Genomic DNA, 17648 nt, shown 5'->3' with positions numbered 1-17648 from the left:
AATGAGACATTCTAGCCATTGTAGTAATATTGTTATTTGATCTGGCACAATCACATTGTTGTTGATGTTGTTGTTATTATTATTTCTGATTATATATATATATATATATATATATATATATATATATATATATATATATATATATATATATATATATATATATATATATATATATATATATAAATATATAATTTTTACTAGTTTAGCATTAAGATTTCTATTCAATAAATATGTTTACTTTTAATTGTGTGTGTTTTACCCTCTTAAGGCCCAATGTGTTTTTACAGGCATTTTTTTTCCTCTTTGCTATTTGGGCTTATTGGACAGTATCATCTTTTGATATGATGTACTTTGAGAGAAAAAATGATGTCCATACATCTGGACTCGTGGTTAGAATTTACATAAAACACTTTTTCCTGACTTTTTTAATGCATTTATAATATATAATATTTTTGAACATGTTTTGACTATCAGAGATTAATAACAACATTTTTTTTTGCACATTTTGGACAGTTAAAAATAGTGTTTGGGACATTTCATGTGTTGCAAAACAGTTGCAGTATGACACTGCATATCTGTAACAAAATATAAAACATTAAAACTATTTTCAATAGCCACTTACGAGCTAAAATGTGCTGTCCATGTATGTGGCCACTAAGCCCTAGGAGGTTAAATGGATTTTTAATGCACAGGATTTTTGATACCATTTAATGCACATTTTAAGATTTATTGTGCATTACTATTCAGCATTTTTGTATGCAACTATCACGAAATACATAAAAATATATTTGAAAACATAGCTAGTCAGGTTAGGGTGGGCTAAAATCACAACATGTGGGAGTGTGGAGTGTCCTGTCCACTTGCATATCATCAGCAGAGGTCTGACAGAGACACCCTTGGGGGAAAAGTATGCTGTGTCTAGATTTACATTATTACAATATAACTTAATACTTTGTCTAATTAGACCTGGAAGCAGGCTCACCCATGAGACTTTTTTCAATTTCTTTAATGAACTGTTCACAATATCCTAGTGTGCGAGCACATCTGCGTATGTTTGTGCGCAAGCAAGCATACATTTGTTAATGCATGCATGCAATTAGCTGTGTTTATTATGCTGAGGTCTTGTTTAATGGTTCTAATTTTGCGGTTTCAATAAATATTCAACAGGAATCAAGAGTAGCATGTTGCCATAATAGACTTACAAGCAAGGTTGAGGATGCTTATAGTCCCATAGTCCCTCGTTCCACAATAAATAACAGTAGGTTACCTCACCTGACCCTGTTGTGTTGAGAGCTGTGTTACGATCCGCCCACGTCCATTTCAATTAACACCTCATTGAAAAGAGGTCAAAATGCCGCCAAAAGAAAGATGAACATTTTAATTGGCAAAAGCCATCCATACTACGAATGTATGCTGCCTGAGTTATGTTATGCTTTCAGACCACTGTGAGACTCTTAAGTAAAATTAAATTGGATTTTCCCCCAGAAAGCTACTTTTAAGCTTAAAATAAGTTATGTCATTATAGCTGTCATTACAAAGTTGCCATTTTTCACACTGTAATAAAGTGTCACTCTGATTGGGATAATTAAAGCAACTTTACTAGTAAGCAATAAGCAACTTTACTAGTAAACATAGTCAGAGAAACAATGGTCAAACACACTGCAAGGTATTGAAAGGGCAGAAATTCAGTTAAGACAGAGAACAATCACAAAAATTGGAGCGAAGCACGAATACAAAGGCAGGTGGCAAAGGAACAGGAATGGGGTGTTATAGGATAAAAATTATAAGGTAGTTCACAATGAAAAAAGGTCTGGGACAAAACAAGATTTGGCAAATATATAGAACATGTGGAAATTGTTATAGTCTAAGCTAATAGGTAACAGCACTGTATGTAATCAGTAACAGGCTTTTTTTGGCAAATGTAATGAAAGCCCAACAATGTTAGCCATCTAGTGATTAGGAGGAGGAACCTCAGAGGAATATATCTGTATAAAGGCTCCAGGTTTCCAACATTCCTCAAAATAACTCCCTTTATGTTTAACAGAAGAAATAATAAATAAATAAAAATCAAACTGGTTTATTTTTGGTTGAACAATCCTTTTAACCTTGCAGTCGAATCTAATTTTATATTCACAAATAACAGATGATTGCAACCACATATTTCCTTTAGATATACCCAAAACATAATATATTTCACAATAAAGCATAAAACATTATACTCCTGAACAAGTAGACATAAGAGGAGTGCTCTCAGCGAGCAATGAGAGGTTGAACAGTCACCAACACATTTGAAACAGGCGCTATTTCTATAAATAAGCCTTATATTTTTCAAAATAACTACATTTTCTCTTTAAAAAAGGCTCAAAAATACATTATGTGGTCCAACAGTCACAGTTTTAGTCAAACTATAGTGGGATTAGTCCTCTACTTGGCACTTGTTGTAGGCAGAGATGCAGAAGAGGCTGGAACAGTGCTAATACTAGTAGAATATTGCATGGTTGTCCACCAATCAGGTTTGAGGATTAGGAAGAACTGTTGTGTGTACTGTATATATACTTGTTTGCATCAATAATAAATAACCAATACATACTGTATGTGTGTGTGTGTGTGTGTGTGTGTGTGTGTGTGTGTTAAATGAAATAAAATCAAAAAGTACACATGCCCTTGGTCAAAAGCATGTATATTAAACAGAATTGTGGAAATCAGAAACTTATACATTCATGCAATGATCATGCAATCACTTGTTCAAAATAGAAATGCATGGCCTAAAATAAAGGGATGTGAAGAGCGAACAAGATAAAATGAAAGGAAAAAAACATGGTATAAGTTTAAACTCCCCTCACCCTGTACGAAGACGACAGACCACCTCAATCACAAATGAGACACAACCCCCCTGTTAAATGCGTTCTCCTTTAAGATGCTTTACTCAGTATCCCAAGTCCTTAGCCATTAAACACACATTCTGAGAGTCTCCTGTCAAACCCAGATTTGAATCAATACTATTCTAGAGTGGCTCGTTAAACTTGAATCAGCTTTGGAAGTGGTGCATGCTTGGCTCACAGCTGCTGTCATTAGCCAGTGGCCTGGAGATTATTGGAGAAATGCCTGTCTGTGTGTGTGAAAGAGCACTGGAACATCATCCTGCCTCACACATGTCCGGTTTGATGTATTATATCACATTTATTAAAGGCAGGATTATTGCATATGTTAAAAATGGTTGAACATGACTTTTTTGAAAAAAAAAAAAAAACAAACTAATATACACATACTTTTTAGGCTGAATGCCACATCATTTACTGTATTTATTTTCATTTTTTAAAAATTGACCTAGAGATTCATGAAGTATTTAAAAAATGATTTTTGTTGAATTAAAAGCTGGCATGTAAGCTATAGAATGTTTCAAAATACAATGCAGTTCTCTGGGTAAACAAATAAATAATAACAAAAATAAATATAAATCCTGTAATTCAATACGTAATAATATGTATTAAATAATACATAATAAAAAATAATACATCAGCATAATAATAATAATAATAATAACAACAACTACAACAACAACAACAACAATAAGAAGAATAAATATTAATTATAATAATATTAAAGGTAATAATAATAATAATAATAATAATAATAATATCAATAATATTAAATAATAAAAAGAATATTAATAATGATAAGTTAATATGATGATGATAATAATAATAATAATAATAATAATAATAATAATAATAATAATAATAATAATAATTATTATTATTATTATTATATTTTTTATTATTTTTTTATTATTATTGACTTTTTGGTTTTATATATTCTAGTAAAATATGCACTACTTTATTGCTTTAACAATGCATTATATATCAGGGGGTTTACTGGATTTAGAAAAGAAAACTAATTTTTATAAACCTTTAGCCAGTCTGAAAATAAAAATGAATATGTTTTTTAGATTATGTATACAGTATGTGAATTGTGAAAGCAAAATTACATTAAAACTCACCGAAGCCTTAAAAACCAATAGTATCATCCATGTAATTATAAAAATCCAAAACTACTAATCGATCATTTAGTATCAGCCAATATTATAATATCAGTGCATCACCACTATTTTGTGTTAAAATCTTTCCTATTGTATTATTCAATCGTTTATATTAAAATCTGTATCTAAACCCCAATTCACCAGTATGTCCTCACCGGAATAAGAAAATAAGGCTTTGAACACATATCCACAGCCTGGAGATATTTCCAGCACCACTTGTGGTCAATGATCCCCCATAAAGGCGACCCTATTATTTTGCGCAGAGCATGTATCTGTGTGAACGGTGAGCCGGCAGCATGAGGGTTAAACTCTGACAAGAACAGTAATGAGAGAGCAGCCAGACGTGTGAGGTAATTAGTCAGTCCGCTCTCCAATATTTACCCAGTTAATTATTTGTGAGTTTTACTCTTGTCTTCCCCTCAGACTGCTGCCGCTGTTGTTTTTTCCACACCATTTGTCACAATCTAACTCTCCTGGGCTGGACTTTCTCTCTCTGTTTCTCTTTCACCAGGGAGTGGCATTTGGATGAACTCTTGTCAGTTTAGGTGTTACACCGCTGTCCCTGAATGTGTGAGGTCAGAAGATTATTTATTCATCCCGCAGTTCTCTCACTACAGCTCAGAGATGTGAAAAGGCCTGGTCTGCGGCCTGAGAGCTTTGGGGAAAAGTGGAGGGCAAACAGAAAAAGGAGAAACAGTGTGAGAGAAACAGAGCTGTGTGTGGCCTTGAGTCAATAGCAGGAGATCCAGTCACACACCGCACTGCTTGTTAGTGTATTATTCAGGCTTGTGGTGCTAGTGGGCTCAGTGGGCGTTTCTGTGTGGAGTTTGCATGTTCTCCCTGCCTTCGTGTGGGTTTCCTCCAGGTGATCTGGTTTCCCCCACAGTCCAAAGACATGTAGTACAGGTGAATTAAGTAGGCTAAATTGTCCGTAGTGTGTGTGAACGAGTGTGTGGATGATTCCCAGAGAGGGGTTGCGGCTGGAAGGGCATCTGCTGCGTTAAAACTTGCTGGATAAGTTGGCGGTTCATTCCGCTGTGGTGACCCCGGATTAATAAAGGGACTAAGCTGACAAGAAAATGAATGAATGAATAAAAGACAGAACATGTTACTTTAAAAACTGTGATGTAAATAAATCATATGAACATTTTATTATTACTATTATTATATCACAATAATATTAGTGAAATGAATGTAAAAACGGAATAAATATAAATGTACACCCATTTACACAAGTAAATTCATAAACTGATGACGGGCTACAAATCTGCAGATTTCTGTGCACACAGATTTGTGTGGGCCTACATATAACATTATATAAAAATACACACTAACCATGTGTAAATAGCCCCATGGTATCAGTTACCGAGAGCTTGAAGTCTGACATGAAGATGCTTCACTTCTTCATAAAAACCACAAAGGAACATCAGAAGTTATTTTAAGGAATCAAATAACATATCTTATTTGCATCTAATTCAATTAATCAAAATGTTTTTCATCCATGGACAGATAAAACAGCTTATGAACATCTAAAATGTCACATTTCACAGAAAAACATTACGAGTTCCACAACGTACATGTTTGTAACAGGAAAACCAAGAACTAGAGATGAGCATTTTCTAAATACATGCATTACAGGGTATTTTCATTACATTATTTTAACAATGTCTTGAACAGTATGTTTGAAAAAAATACATTTGGGCCCAGACCAAACAAATGCTGTCCCCGGACCCTGTGAATTTCATTGATGTCCCTTGGTGCTGCAGCACAAATCATTACTTGCTGAAGGCAATGCATTTCCTGCTAGATAAAAGTAAAAAAGCGAGCACTATATCCATTTTCAGTGTCCGTATCTAGGAGGTTTAGCAGTGACAGAAGTGAGCAATTCTCAAGAATCTCCAGTGCTAAGATACGACAGAGTGCCAAAAACTTTCAGTGGTCACTTTTTCCCTCCGAATACCTACTGTTGAACTTTGCAAGCCCCCTGTGTGAAATCTTCGCGACGAGTCCTGAGGCATTTTACACTGTTCAACAACCACTGCTCATTCTAAAGGAATAATGTGGCCAATACGGACATCCTCCACCAGCAGTCTTTAATTAACAATCTCATATGAAAACACAAAGTAGTTTTGTTCGGTGTGGGGGGTTTGGGGCAGGGGGGGATTGGAGATGAGTAAGTGTGTGCGCGTTTGCGTCTTAGCATACATGGGCAAACCAGTAATTATTTCATTATGCCATGACAGCAATAATATTATAGTTGTGCGAGTGTGTGTGTGTGTGTGTGTGTGTGTGTGAGTGTGTGAAATGCTCTTATCTTGGGAACAAATGAGCCTTTCTCCCAGGGGAGAGGGCTGCACAGCAGGCCTGGGGTTGGCCTGCATTACTCTTCCTTCGCATAGCCGCCTTTTTAATATTCTTCCTCACGCCGCGCACCGCAATTATTTTGAAAATAAATTTAGCACAGATAAAAATTGTGCCTCTTGGGTCAGGTAAATGACTTCCTTGTTTTTATTGAGAAGACAAGGTGTTTATTAGCAGCCTTGTTGGCTTCTTGTGGGGAGGTTTTCTGAGTTTGAGTAATTGTCCAATTAAATGTAATTTGGGGATGAGCGCTAACCCAGCCGAATGTACGGTGCAAGTGAGACTGCTGCCGGGACGCGCATTAATGAATCCCAATGAGACCTAAAAAAAACAGCACAAGAGATCATGTGCATCTACCTTGGTTTTGCCTTCCAAATTTTAAGGCCTTATAGCTGGGATTTACAGTAAAAAAGCATGACTGTCCCTCCTTTTTCTTTTTTACTCGACACTCTTACTCTTATCTCATCCCTTTCTCCACATCTCTGCTCTCCAACACAAAAATAATTCATCATTCATGTAATTCCAGCATGCTGAGAAATTGCCTCTTATTCAAACAGAAAGGTTACCTTAATTGTTATGTAGCTCAGCTATTTATGCTTGTGCATAAAAATGCATGGGTGCTGCTTTGGAGAAAGGTCAGCCATTACAACTAAAGTAACTGTTTTCAGCCTATCCTTCTTTATACTCTTGATGCACATGGCTTTTTTTTATTTATTTTTTTTTGGTCTTTATTGTTCTGCCCACATTATGAGCTGGGATGACTTGAGACCCTCAACAAAACCATATTCCCACTTAACAAATGTCTCAAACTGTGGTCAGATTTGCCAAGGCACAAATATAAATCCAATGTATTTATTTTTGGACTAGAATTAATATTTTGAATGTTTGTTTGAATGTTTGTAATTTTCTAATTATTAACCTAAAGTCTGGTGACATTTTGGTTGCACTTTATTTTGCAGTATGTGCATGCATGAGTACATTACAAACTGTACTTACAGTACCTGGTATGTACTGATAATATTATAAGTTCGGGGCAGAATTTAAGGTTTAGGGGCAGGTTCAGAGTTAGTGCCTATCTATTACCCAGTAACTGGGTCCTGGTTATTGTAATTACTATATTGAGTACATGTATGTATGCACTCTCAGAAATAAAGGTACAATAGCTGCCACTAGGGAGGTATCTTTTCAAAAGATGTACTTTTGTACACTTTAGGTATTAATATGTGTGTTTAAACTACTCATTTTGACTCTTTAGGTACAAAAGCTTCACTGTTATTTTGATAGCATGTCAATTCAGTCCAGGTCAGTCATGCCAGCAGCTTCTAATGTATGTTGTGAAAAAACAACATGGAAAGACAAGATGCAACTAAATTAGCAGTAGCACTTGAGTCAGTTCATACAAGTGACATTCATCCAGCACAGCAAAAAAATGAGTGTACATTTAACTCAATTTGAGTTTAATTTAACACTCCTTGGGTGTACATATGACTCCCTCCATTTTGGAGTTAAAATAACACTTTCTAAAGTGTAAAATTTGTACATTACTCAAAGAGTTTATTTTAACACCATAAGAGTTTATTCTAACATCAAACCGGAGTGGTTGTTACCCTCCAAAGTGTTAATATATAAAATTTGTACATTACTCAGTGTTCATTTTAACACCGTAAGAGTTTATTCTTACATCAAACTAGAGTGTTTGCTACCCTTCAAAGTGTTAATATATAAAATGTGTACATTACTCAGTGTTCATTTTAACACTGTAAGAGTTTATTTTAACATCAAACCGGAGTGGTTGTTACCCTCCTAAGTGTTAATGTATAAAATTTGTACATTACTCAGTGTTCATTTTAACACCGTAAGAGTTTATTCTAACATCAAACTAGAGTGTTTGCTACCCTTCAAAGTGTTAATATATAAAATGTGTACATTACTCAGTGTTCATTTTAACACTGTAAGAGTTTATTTTAACATCAAACTGGAGTGCGTGGTACCCTTTAAAGTGTCAATATATTACCTTTATTTCCTAATTATCAATTGGTGGGTGTGACAGATAACAGTGATCAAATATGTTGAAAATTGTTTATTAAATGTTCATTAAACTTTAGAAATATTTTCAATACATTCAACTCTGCATTTAAAAATGCAACGACATATTTCAATTTTTTTTAACAAACTTTAGAAAATCTGTTTCCACAAGTGCAAGAAAATAGAATTAACACATGCGCAATAAAAAAGACCATTGTTTAAAAACTCCTTGTTTTGCAAGTCATAGAAATATCATATAACTCATTTTGTAACTCATAGAAATATCATAACTCGTTTTTTGTAACTCATAGAAATCATATAACTTGTTGTTTTGTAACTCGTAGAAAACTCATAAACCTGAGGTTACCTGAAACAACATATACTTATTTCATAAAGTGCAAACATGAAAGTGCCCATAGAAGCAACTAAGCTCATTTCTGCCACAAAAAAAGGAACAAGCTAAAAACTCACAATTCTGACTTCAATATAAAATCTGTAAATACATTCAGCTTATGTGCTAAACAATCAGAAATTAGTGCAAGCTAATTAAATATTTTCGTGCACAAAACAATGCACTGGAACAATATACAAATATGGTTCTTCAAATCCATATGATGCCTGTAAGTCAAATGGTCTGAAAAAAGGAAGATCCTCAACTCTTGACAAACCAAAAGTGTTATTTTCTCTTACATGGTATGCATGAAGATGCTCAACAAATCCAAGTGTTTCAAAGTCTTTAGTTACCAAAAGGTTTTGGTCCTCTATGAAAATAATTTCACATATTTTACTGAAAATTGGTAAGTCCTTCTCCATTTTACTGAACACCAGTAGATCATGACGATATTCCGTTCCTGAATATTTCAGCCATGAAGTTACTGTGATCTCACGGTCCAAAAAATGTGGATACATTTTAAGAATAATGTCACGATATGGCAAATCATCAAGGTCTAGAGTTTTTAAAGGTCCATATTCAACATTTTTAACGGGTAAACTTTCCCAATGATACGCAATTGCATATTGGTGTTTTATAGCAAAAGACTTGGTGAGGTTTTTAAAATTTTTTATGCTGTTTTTAAAAAACTTGTGTTTCGCTTCACAACGCATCGACCATACATGTACTAATGGACCAATTTTGCGTATACAATGTGGATAATGTAGCATAAAATGATGCTTGGGAATCAAAGACTTTTGTGGATATAGCTCTTTAAAAAGACTATGATGTTCTAAAATTAGATGTTTCAGATAGTAGGTCATGCCTTCTGTTATCACAGGAGAAAACACTATGTTGATGATCTGTAACAACAATAGTAATAAACGCCAGTAATTATTTTCCTCTTCAATGAGGTCTCCAAATATCAGAGGAATGTTCCGTATTAAACAGAATGTCTGAATGGCATTTAGACCTATAGAATTAGCTGTCTGCTCTAGATTTAATCTAGTGGGTCGGTTTTTTCTTTCAAGAAAGCCATAATTGAAAGAATAGATTCTGTTACATACGTCTTGTCTTGGTATAATGCCAGAAAGATATTCAAGAAGTAACTTCATTTCATACTGACCAACACCCTCGAGGATGTCGTGCATTATATCAGGGGAGTAGTTGTCACAAATATGAAAGTATTTTAAGTCATTAAATAGACAAGTACGCTTAACCCCAAAAGATGAAGTAATGCTAGGGTCAGCTACCAAATCTGCATAGTGCTGTTCTTGTAACGCTTTGTTTCTTAATGTAATATTAGTGTCGTCTTCACTGAAAACAGACTGAGATGTTTTTTTGTCTACTAAACAGAACCGACAAAAGTAAAGGGCACTAAAAGATTCCATAAAACCAAGAATTGTGTGCATTCCCAAGTTGTCGCCAGTAACCTGTGCAATAGTGCCAAACAAGGGATCTTTGGAGAAAGGAACTGGAATGCCAGAACTTTCAAGGACTTTTAAATCTTCAACAAGGGGCCGCAAAATTGCATCAAATCCATAGTTTTTAATATCCTGTGCATAGAATAATGACAATAAATGTATGTTCATTAAGCTTGAATTCATTTTGGGTGGAAAGTTCCTGAGAATAAAGTAAATTACTCCAATTTTATGAATGCCTTGCTTCGAGCCCAGCGGATTAGCAGATTCAAAATCATCATAGTATAACTGTATCTGAAGTGCATTTTTATGTTTACTGTAAAGTGGGTGGTTTTTAAAATAATCCCCATCACAAAAATCTTTATAGACAGATGTACTCGCACTTGGACTTGTCATATGTTTACATATATCCGAATTCCTAAATATAAACTGCAATGTGTTCAAAAGGGGAATGTAAATGAACTTGTCGATTACAGGAACTTGATCATAAGTCCTCGTCACTCGATTCAATCTACTGTCAAATCGTACACCTAGCTTTATCTCAGTAGGATCGACGACAGCCCATTTGTCTTTGAAATATTTTTTCCATTTGTGTTCTGTGTTTAGATTTGTAAATGGATTATTCAGACTACTAAAACAGTCATCTACCTGGGATGGTGTTGCAAAATCCTTTGCTGGAAGTAAATTCATTACTTTACTTTTAATATCAGAATGTATTTCATGGACCAGTTCCTCCATGTCCGATATTACAGAAGTTACAACACTGGTTGCTACTCCACTATTTTGCAATCTAGCAACAATAGATGCACACATTTCTTGAGTGTCAATCACCCTCCTTTTATCACCGAGTGGTGTCTCAGGTTGTTGTTCATTATGATTATTTAATTGTGACGGTTCAGTATCTTCAGTCTGATTTTCAGTCTCTGCTTGGTCTAGAAATTCATGTCTATGAACACTACTCAAGTGTTTTCGAAATCCGGCATAAGTCATGAAGCTATGCTTGCAATTGTTCTGTGCACATTTCAAGTTCAATTTTTTCCCAGGATAATAAGCATGAATGAGTTTTAGATGACGAATGAGGTCATTAATTGTTAAATGTACCGCTTTACAAGCAAAACAGCGGAACATTTTCAGTCAGTCAAGAGAGCTAATTCAGAAGTTTGGCTCGTAGGTCCTTTACCCTTGGGGTTTCACGAACTGTGCCACAACCAATCTTGTAGATTGTTGTCTGAACAAATGTAAACATTGCATTTAAGGAGTGGGGGTATGACACACTAAAAACAAAATACGCTTTAAACAGTTCGTCAAAAGCAGAAAGGGATGACTTTGCCTGACATGGTAGAAGTTTTCCATCCAGAACAATGTAGAACTCATGAATGGCATTCTTTGCAGAGCCAACTGCAAGGAGATGTGGTTGCAGGCCTTCAGTCTTCTCAACATATTCAGTTAGACTGCAACAAGCCTGAAACAGGTGAAAAACAGATTTTCTTACAAACAAGTAACCTACAATACAGCTCACTAATGTTTCCATGCAAACCTTGTGAAACTGCACAACATGATCCATTGCCACCTTAATGCTGATCTTTGTTGAATTGTTTCTACCACCTGCTGAAGGTGGCAAAAGGAAAGCCAGTAGTAAAAGACAGGACATGTCACTGTCCCATCCTGCAAGCAAGAACAAAGAGAGCATGTAGATCAACAACAAATACAATAACCAAAAACTTACAAATAACAAACCATTTAATACCTTGCCATTCACATTCCAGGTTCTGTCCAGTGCCAGCTGCAAGCAGGCTGTTTAGGTACAAGTTTGAATTAAGCGTTTTCGCCTCTGCGATGATCTTTGGCTTTAAAGTGTCCCATTGTTCTAGTAGTCTGGAAGCGGTTTCAGTTCCAAATTTGATGTCAAAGTCTTGAAGAACCTGTAAAACAATTACAAACATAACAAAAATTCACACCATGCTTTTTGCATATTACCTAATTTTATCTCAACCAAATACTATTATCTGTCTCTTTCTCTTACCAATCCCTTTGTGTCGAGAAATCTTGGAAAAACTGAAAGAGCTGTGCTGGACTTCTCTGCATCATGAATAAGCTGCTGTCTGTGCTTGAATGTTAATTTCATCTTCTCAAAAATCTGGTCCTTGTCAGCACAATGACTCATAAATGATATGGCTTCTTTGCATTGGTCGCCATCGAGCTGCTTTTCCAAATAGTTCCAGTTGGCTCTGTTAGCTGTTGGTCCTCCGTTGCCTTCATCATCCGATGCTGCACTTGACCTGGCATTTCTTGTGCTCTGGCTTTTGCTTCGGCGTGAAACTGTTTTCAGACGCCATGATATGTATCCTTGATTGCTCTTGGGGTCATAGAAATGTTCCTTAAATAAAAACAAAATGACTGCTGATAAGATCAAATGCAAACATTTAAAATTTCTGATCATGTCACTACACTAGACTAAAAAAATACTGATGAAGAATACAACAAAATTTATTTAATTCAATTAGGGGAACTAGAAATGTAACAAGGTTCCACAAAATCTAAAATATGTTTCTATAAGGTACAGTAGAATAATAATAAGTTTTAAATTCTTACATATCCAGTTCTTGAGTATGGATCCTTCAGTGATGGGCAAAGAGTTACAATTCCCAAGGCACAGCGTGTTTTTGTTTCTTTGGAAGGGACACGACTATAAGAACAAGAAAAATAAGTTAAAACACTAAAACAGTTTGATTACAAAAATTGTATCAATGATTTTTAGATTGAAACCTACCCTTCTTTTTCAGTTATGTATGCAACAACGATGTTGACTAACTGTCGCCGGGTTGAATCTGTGAGTTTTCCCATGTTCATTATATTCGGCCAAAACGGCAAGTCCACCTGCCTTTTCTTTCAAAATTTCACTGACAAACTACAATAAAAACAAAGTAATAAAATGTCCGCATAATAAAAAAATGTGAAAAAAACTGCCAAACACTTCAACTAGTACATCATGAAATTTAAAAATTACCTGCTTAGCCTCAAAAGCTTCATCAAAACGAGGTCTCTTCATGCTTGGCCCAGCACGGTCATCAGTTTCAGTGTGGTTTGGGGTGAGAACTAGTGTGTCTGAGTGGGAGCAACAAGAATCGAGGACTGTGCATTCTGAAAGTAATAGTAATAATAATATTAAAAAGCATGTTATATGTACTGCATTCTAATGATGTGCCAAGCAATTTTAAAATTAGATTTGCCCTAAGCCAAACTTCTTAATGTTTAACATCACAAAACCAAAATGTCAGAGATTTTCAGCATACAACTTTGCATCACATAAAACATGGAATTGGTCTTTCAAACTTGCGAATATAGTAGGCTATCAGTTGTTTTTGACTCAAGAGAGAGCAAAAACAGTATTTAAGATGCTGCTCGCTCCCTCAGTCACAAGTGCAGTCACCAGTTCACTTACAAAACTGATGAAATAAGGCTTCACAATGTAGGAAAAACCCAGAAGATTAATATGAAAAAGATACATTAATTTGATTTTAGTAATAGGATTTACTTTTAAATATTAAATTTAGTAGTACATTTCAGTCATGAATGATTGAATAACTAAGCATTTACACATTTTTAGATAAAACAATTTCACAATTTAAGCACAAGTTATCTGACATCGTTTTAATGGAACTGTAGCTTGTCGCCACATATGAGGCCAGTTTAAATAATTATAACAGGGCTCGAAATTGCGACCATTTTGGTCGCATATGCGGCCTAAATTTTATCTATGCAACCTTAAAATATATTTGGGAGGAATTCTGCGAGTGCTTAAAATTGTTGTGTGCGACCAGTTTTTACTGCAAAATGTTCATCACATGCACGGATTCGGGAGACATTCACGCAGAATGCATCTCTAAGCTCTTTGTCTGCACTTGAAACGCAGCACACAGAAATGGTTTAAAACAATTGTCATGTCAACTTGCTGCAGTAAACAAAGCCAAGTCCGTAATGCTTGCCCCACCTTTACGCTCTTCTTATTGGCCCACCACTGCTCTAGCACTGAATGCGAATGATTGGTTAATATCAGCTGTCAATCACTCAGTCAGCGCCTTGCCTTCTGGCGTCGGATGAGAGAGCTACTACCGTGAAAAACTGTAAAGCGCTGAAGATGAGAATGAAGATAACACTGGCAGATTTTGTTTTAGAAACCATGGCATCTAAAGTTATAAATGACACATCTTACTAGTGACTATGTGCTGAATGTTAATCCACCATCTACACTTTTCCAAGAGTAGAAGACTTCCATTGGCTTCAAGTCCGTTATGAAAAGTCTGTGGGATGGAGTTTTCAGGTAACTGTTTGCCACATATAGCACGACAGCTTCTGTTTAATCCTTCATATAAATCGCCAGATGCTGTCCGCCATGCAAGGGGCAGCTATATGTCAAATTTAACACCACGTACAACATCGCAAACGGGCTTGCACTGAGTAAACTAACATCGCTACTCCTAAAAAGACCAGTATTGCTATTAACATGACGTATGCATATAATAAGGTACAGTAAGTGTCAAAAGCATCAGTGCAATATCAGACAGCACTTGTGAGAACAGCACAGTTATACCATTAACAGATTCATTCAAGCAGTGCGTGCAGGGCCAGTGATCGCTCCGTGTATGCTTTTGGTCACTCAGTTATGTTATAAAAATGTATTTTCTTGTGATAACTGGATTTCGTTGAGACATATTTTCCTTACGCTTGCATATCTATTAATTTTTTTTTTTGCTTGTTAGTTTGATTAGTGTTGATTTCAAATGCAATAAATATGTTTGTATAAAACTTGTAGTAACGGTGCTCATAATTGGTGGGTGCGACTAAATTTTGGCTGATGCGCCTAAATTAGGAGCACCGGTGCTACCAAGCAAAAAGGTTAATTTCGAGCCCTGTTATAAAGTTAGAAAAAAAGGCAAACAGATGTGGTTTATTAAACATTGAATGCATGGGACCAGAAAGCCCTGCATACAGAAACTTGCCTGAATCTTGGTCAATGACTCTCCAAAGTATATCACGCGATCTCTCCTCCAGCACGTCAGTGAAAACATCTTCATCTACCTCCACACCGGTGTCATCTTGCAAAACCAGATCCTTTTGCTCGATGGAAAATTTCTTCTTGACTTGACGTATTAAAAGAAATAACATTAATTGAAAAAAGACATTCCACCTGCAGCAACAGTCAAAACAAAAATGGAGTCAATAATTTAAGAACTTACCTTTTTTTATTAGACTGCTGTAATCAACTTCATCTACCTTAATCAACTTCTTTTTGCCTCCATAAATGACTTTGAAGAGCATTGTAGCTAAAGAAAAAAAAAAAAAGTTTTCGTTTGATTAGGCTTACAGTGTGATTCAAAAGAACACATATTGATAAACCGGTGTTGTGCCGAAATCTGTGACTTGTTGAAAACTGTGACCCGTGTGTGACGTTTAGTAAAATTTTCACTCGGCAAAGTGCATGACGTTCATGCATGTGACTGTGAAAGCGCAGACACAAAAATCAAGCAAATAGCGTCGAGCGGTGCTGTAAAGAATGTTTCAAATCCTGGGATTCAGAAAACAGGTTCATGGAAGAATTTTAATGTAGTCGTGATATTTTGTTGTTGTCTGCAGGTAGACTGCTAAAACTAAACATTTAGTTGTGAGATTGAGTTGAAAAAAAAAAAACAGTTCATTACAAAAGCTAATTACTGAGTGTCACATTTTGTATTAGTAAAATTAATCACCTTTTTAATGACATTCTAATCAATTGACATCCAACTGTATAAAGATATCTGGTCATCAATGTTTTAGAAAACAAATAAATTTGACACAAAATGTCAATTTATTAAACATTATAGTAAGTTTATACAGGGAAAACACTTCTATCTTAATCCTACCTGTATCACATGTAATTTGAACTCAGTAATTGGCATTTGTAATGAACTATAGGATTTTTTCGACTCATGTTTAGTTATAGCAGTCTACCAGCAGACAACAACAAAATATCACATTAAAGTTTTTCCATAAACCCGTTTTCTGAATCCCAGAATTTAAAATATCCTTTACAGCACAGCTCGATGCTATTTGCTTGGTTTAGACGTCTGCGCGTTCACAGTCACGTGCATGAAACAAGCACGTTCCCGAGTGAAAATGTTACTGAAGAGCGCGACCTGGTCAATTTTCGACGAGTCACATATTTCATCACAACGCCGGACATCACTAACTTAACGTTATATGGGTTATTCAGTTGAACGGATCGTTAGAGAAAAGGAAAAAGGCTGTAATTCGCCGTTTAAAACGAAGTGCGACCAAAGTGTAACATTAAAGGACGCGCATTTTCAAAATGCAGCTGCCTCAGGGGCAGTCAACGGCGGGAAACCCCGCAGTGATAGTCACAAACTAATTTTTAAAACACATAACGTTAAATATTTCGTCGCGAGAGGATTAAAACTGTATTAATCTGAAATCATAGCCATTTAACTTATCTTTTCGATATGTTTAGGGTCCACGTGCGAAATAAGCCAATGGCCTTACAACATGCTCAAATGAATTAACGTTAGCTTCGACGCCGTGCGACACTTCTCACAAACATTTACAAATATTTAAACTATTTGCTAAATGTAATTGTAACGTTAGAGTATTTATTATCGTTGTATCAAACATTTCTTTAGAAAAAACTGCTAAAACTTACCACTGAACTCGGAGCTTCCAAGCCAACCTCCGTGGGATCTCCAACTGAAAAGACAGCCGCGGAGCTGAGCCTCGTGGGAAATAGTGATGTCCGATTCGCGAACGAATCAATCAATTTACCTGGATCGTCCTAGTGAATCAGTTCACCAAGTCCAACTGAATCGTTTGAAACTGTTCACAGTCTCCATTAATCACTAATCACAAATTACTTCAAAATCCTTGCTTTTTAACCGTGCCTGGCACTTTCTCTGATTAAAAAATAAATAAGTTAAATTATTTAGTCACTCGAACAGCGTATGAACGTGCTTCACTTCATCGGCTTAAAAAATCCTAAAGAAACAGGTTCTCGTTCAGTGTACTGATGGTTCTAAAACAGCTGCAACGGTTCTCGAACCTCGTTCTCGAGTTAAGAACCGGTTGCAGCTGTTTTGGATCACAAGTACACTGAACCGAGAGCTACGTGAACGAAATGCGGTTTCTTTCGGACCCGTCCGATTTAAGAACCTAAGAGCTAAAACTGTGCGCATGCGTGAAGTGCTGTGACTCCTGAAGCGGCCGAACACATTCAAGCTCATGACCGTTGTCTGAACCAAACTAATTCTTTGGACTATTTTGTGCTAATGCTATTATCATCTTATGAAACATTGATTTATTAAAATAAGATCATTTAATAACAATT

The 17648-nt window shown here is 35.6% G+C and overlaps 1 protein-coding gene across 1 annotated transcript; it reads right to left on the bottom strand.

The window, feature by feature from the left end:
• Nucleotides 1-8465: 8465 nt before the first annotated feature.
• Nucleotides 8466-17028, bottom strand: LOC141375017 (uncharacterized). Its single transcript, XM_073908895.1, has 10 exons — nucleotides 16971-17028; nucleotides 15514-15600; nucleotides 15277-15417; nucleotides 13284-13417; nucleotides 13047-13184; nucleotides 12869-12962; nucleotides 12300-12653; nucleotides 12024-12198; nucleotides 11814-11941; nucleotides 8466-11738 (listed from the first exon to the last, which is right to left on the bottom strand). The coding sequence occupies exons 5-10, from the start codon at nucleotides 13124-13126 to the stop codon at nucleotides 11424-11426; spliced, it is 1146 nt and encodes a 381-aa protein (XP_073764996.1). The 5' UTR covers nucleotides 13127-13184; nucleotides 13284-13417; nucleotides 15277-15417; nucleotides 15514-15600; nucleotides 16971-17028; the 3' UTR covers nucleotides 8466-11423.
• Nucleotides 17029-17648: the final 620 nt, after the last annotated feature.

Source organism: Danio rerio, chromosome 7 (genome assembly GCF_049306965.1).
Source record: "Danio rerio strain Tuebingen ecotype United States chromosome 7, GRCz12tu, whole genome shotgun sequence".
Lineage (NCBI taxonomy): Eukaryota > Metazoa > Chordata > Actinopteri > Cypriniformes > Danionidae > Danio > Danio rerio.
The sequence above is the reverse complement of the archived record's forward strand: the minus strand, read 5'-3'. Positions and strand labels throughout refer to the sequence as shown.

What these genes read in the sequence shown, in the direction of transcription:
- LOC141375017 (XM_073908895.1), bottom strand. Translation starts at nt 13,126, where the DNA reads ATGAACATGGGAAAACTCACAGATTCAACCCGGCGACAGTTAGTCAAC. An exon ending in TTCTCGACACAAAGGGATTG is followed by an intron (nt 12,199 to 12,299) that starts GTAAGAGAAAGA and finishes ATTGTTTTACAG; the next exon opens with GTTCTTCAAGACTTTGACAT. An exon ending in ATGTTGTGCAGTTTCACAAG is followed by an intron (nt 11,739 to 11,813) that starts GTTTGCATGGAA and finishes CACCTGTTTCAG; the next exon opens with GCTTGTTGCAGTCTAACTGA.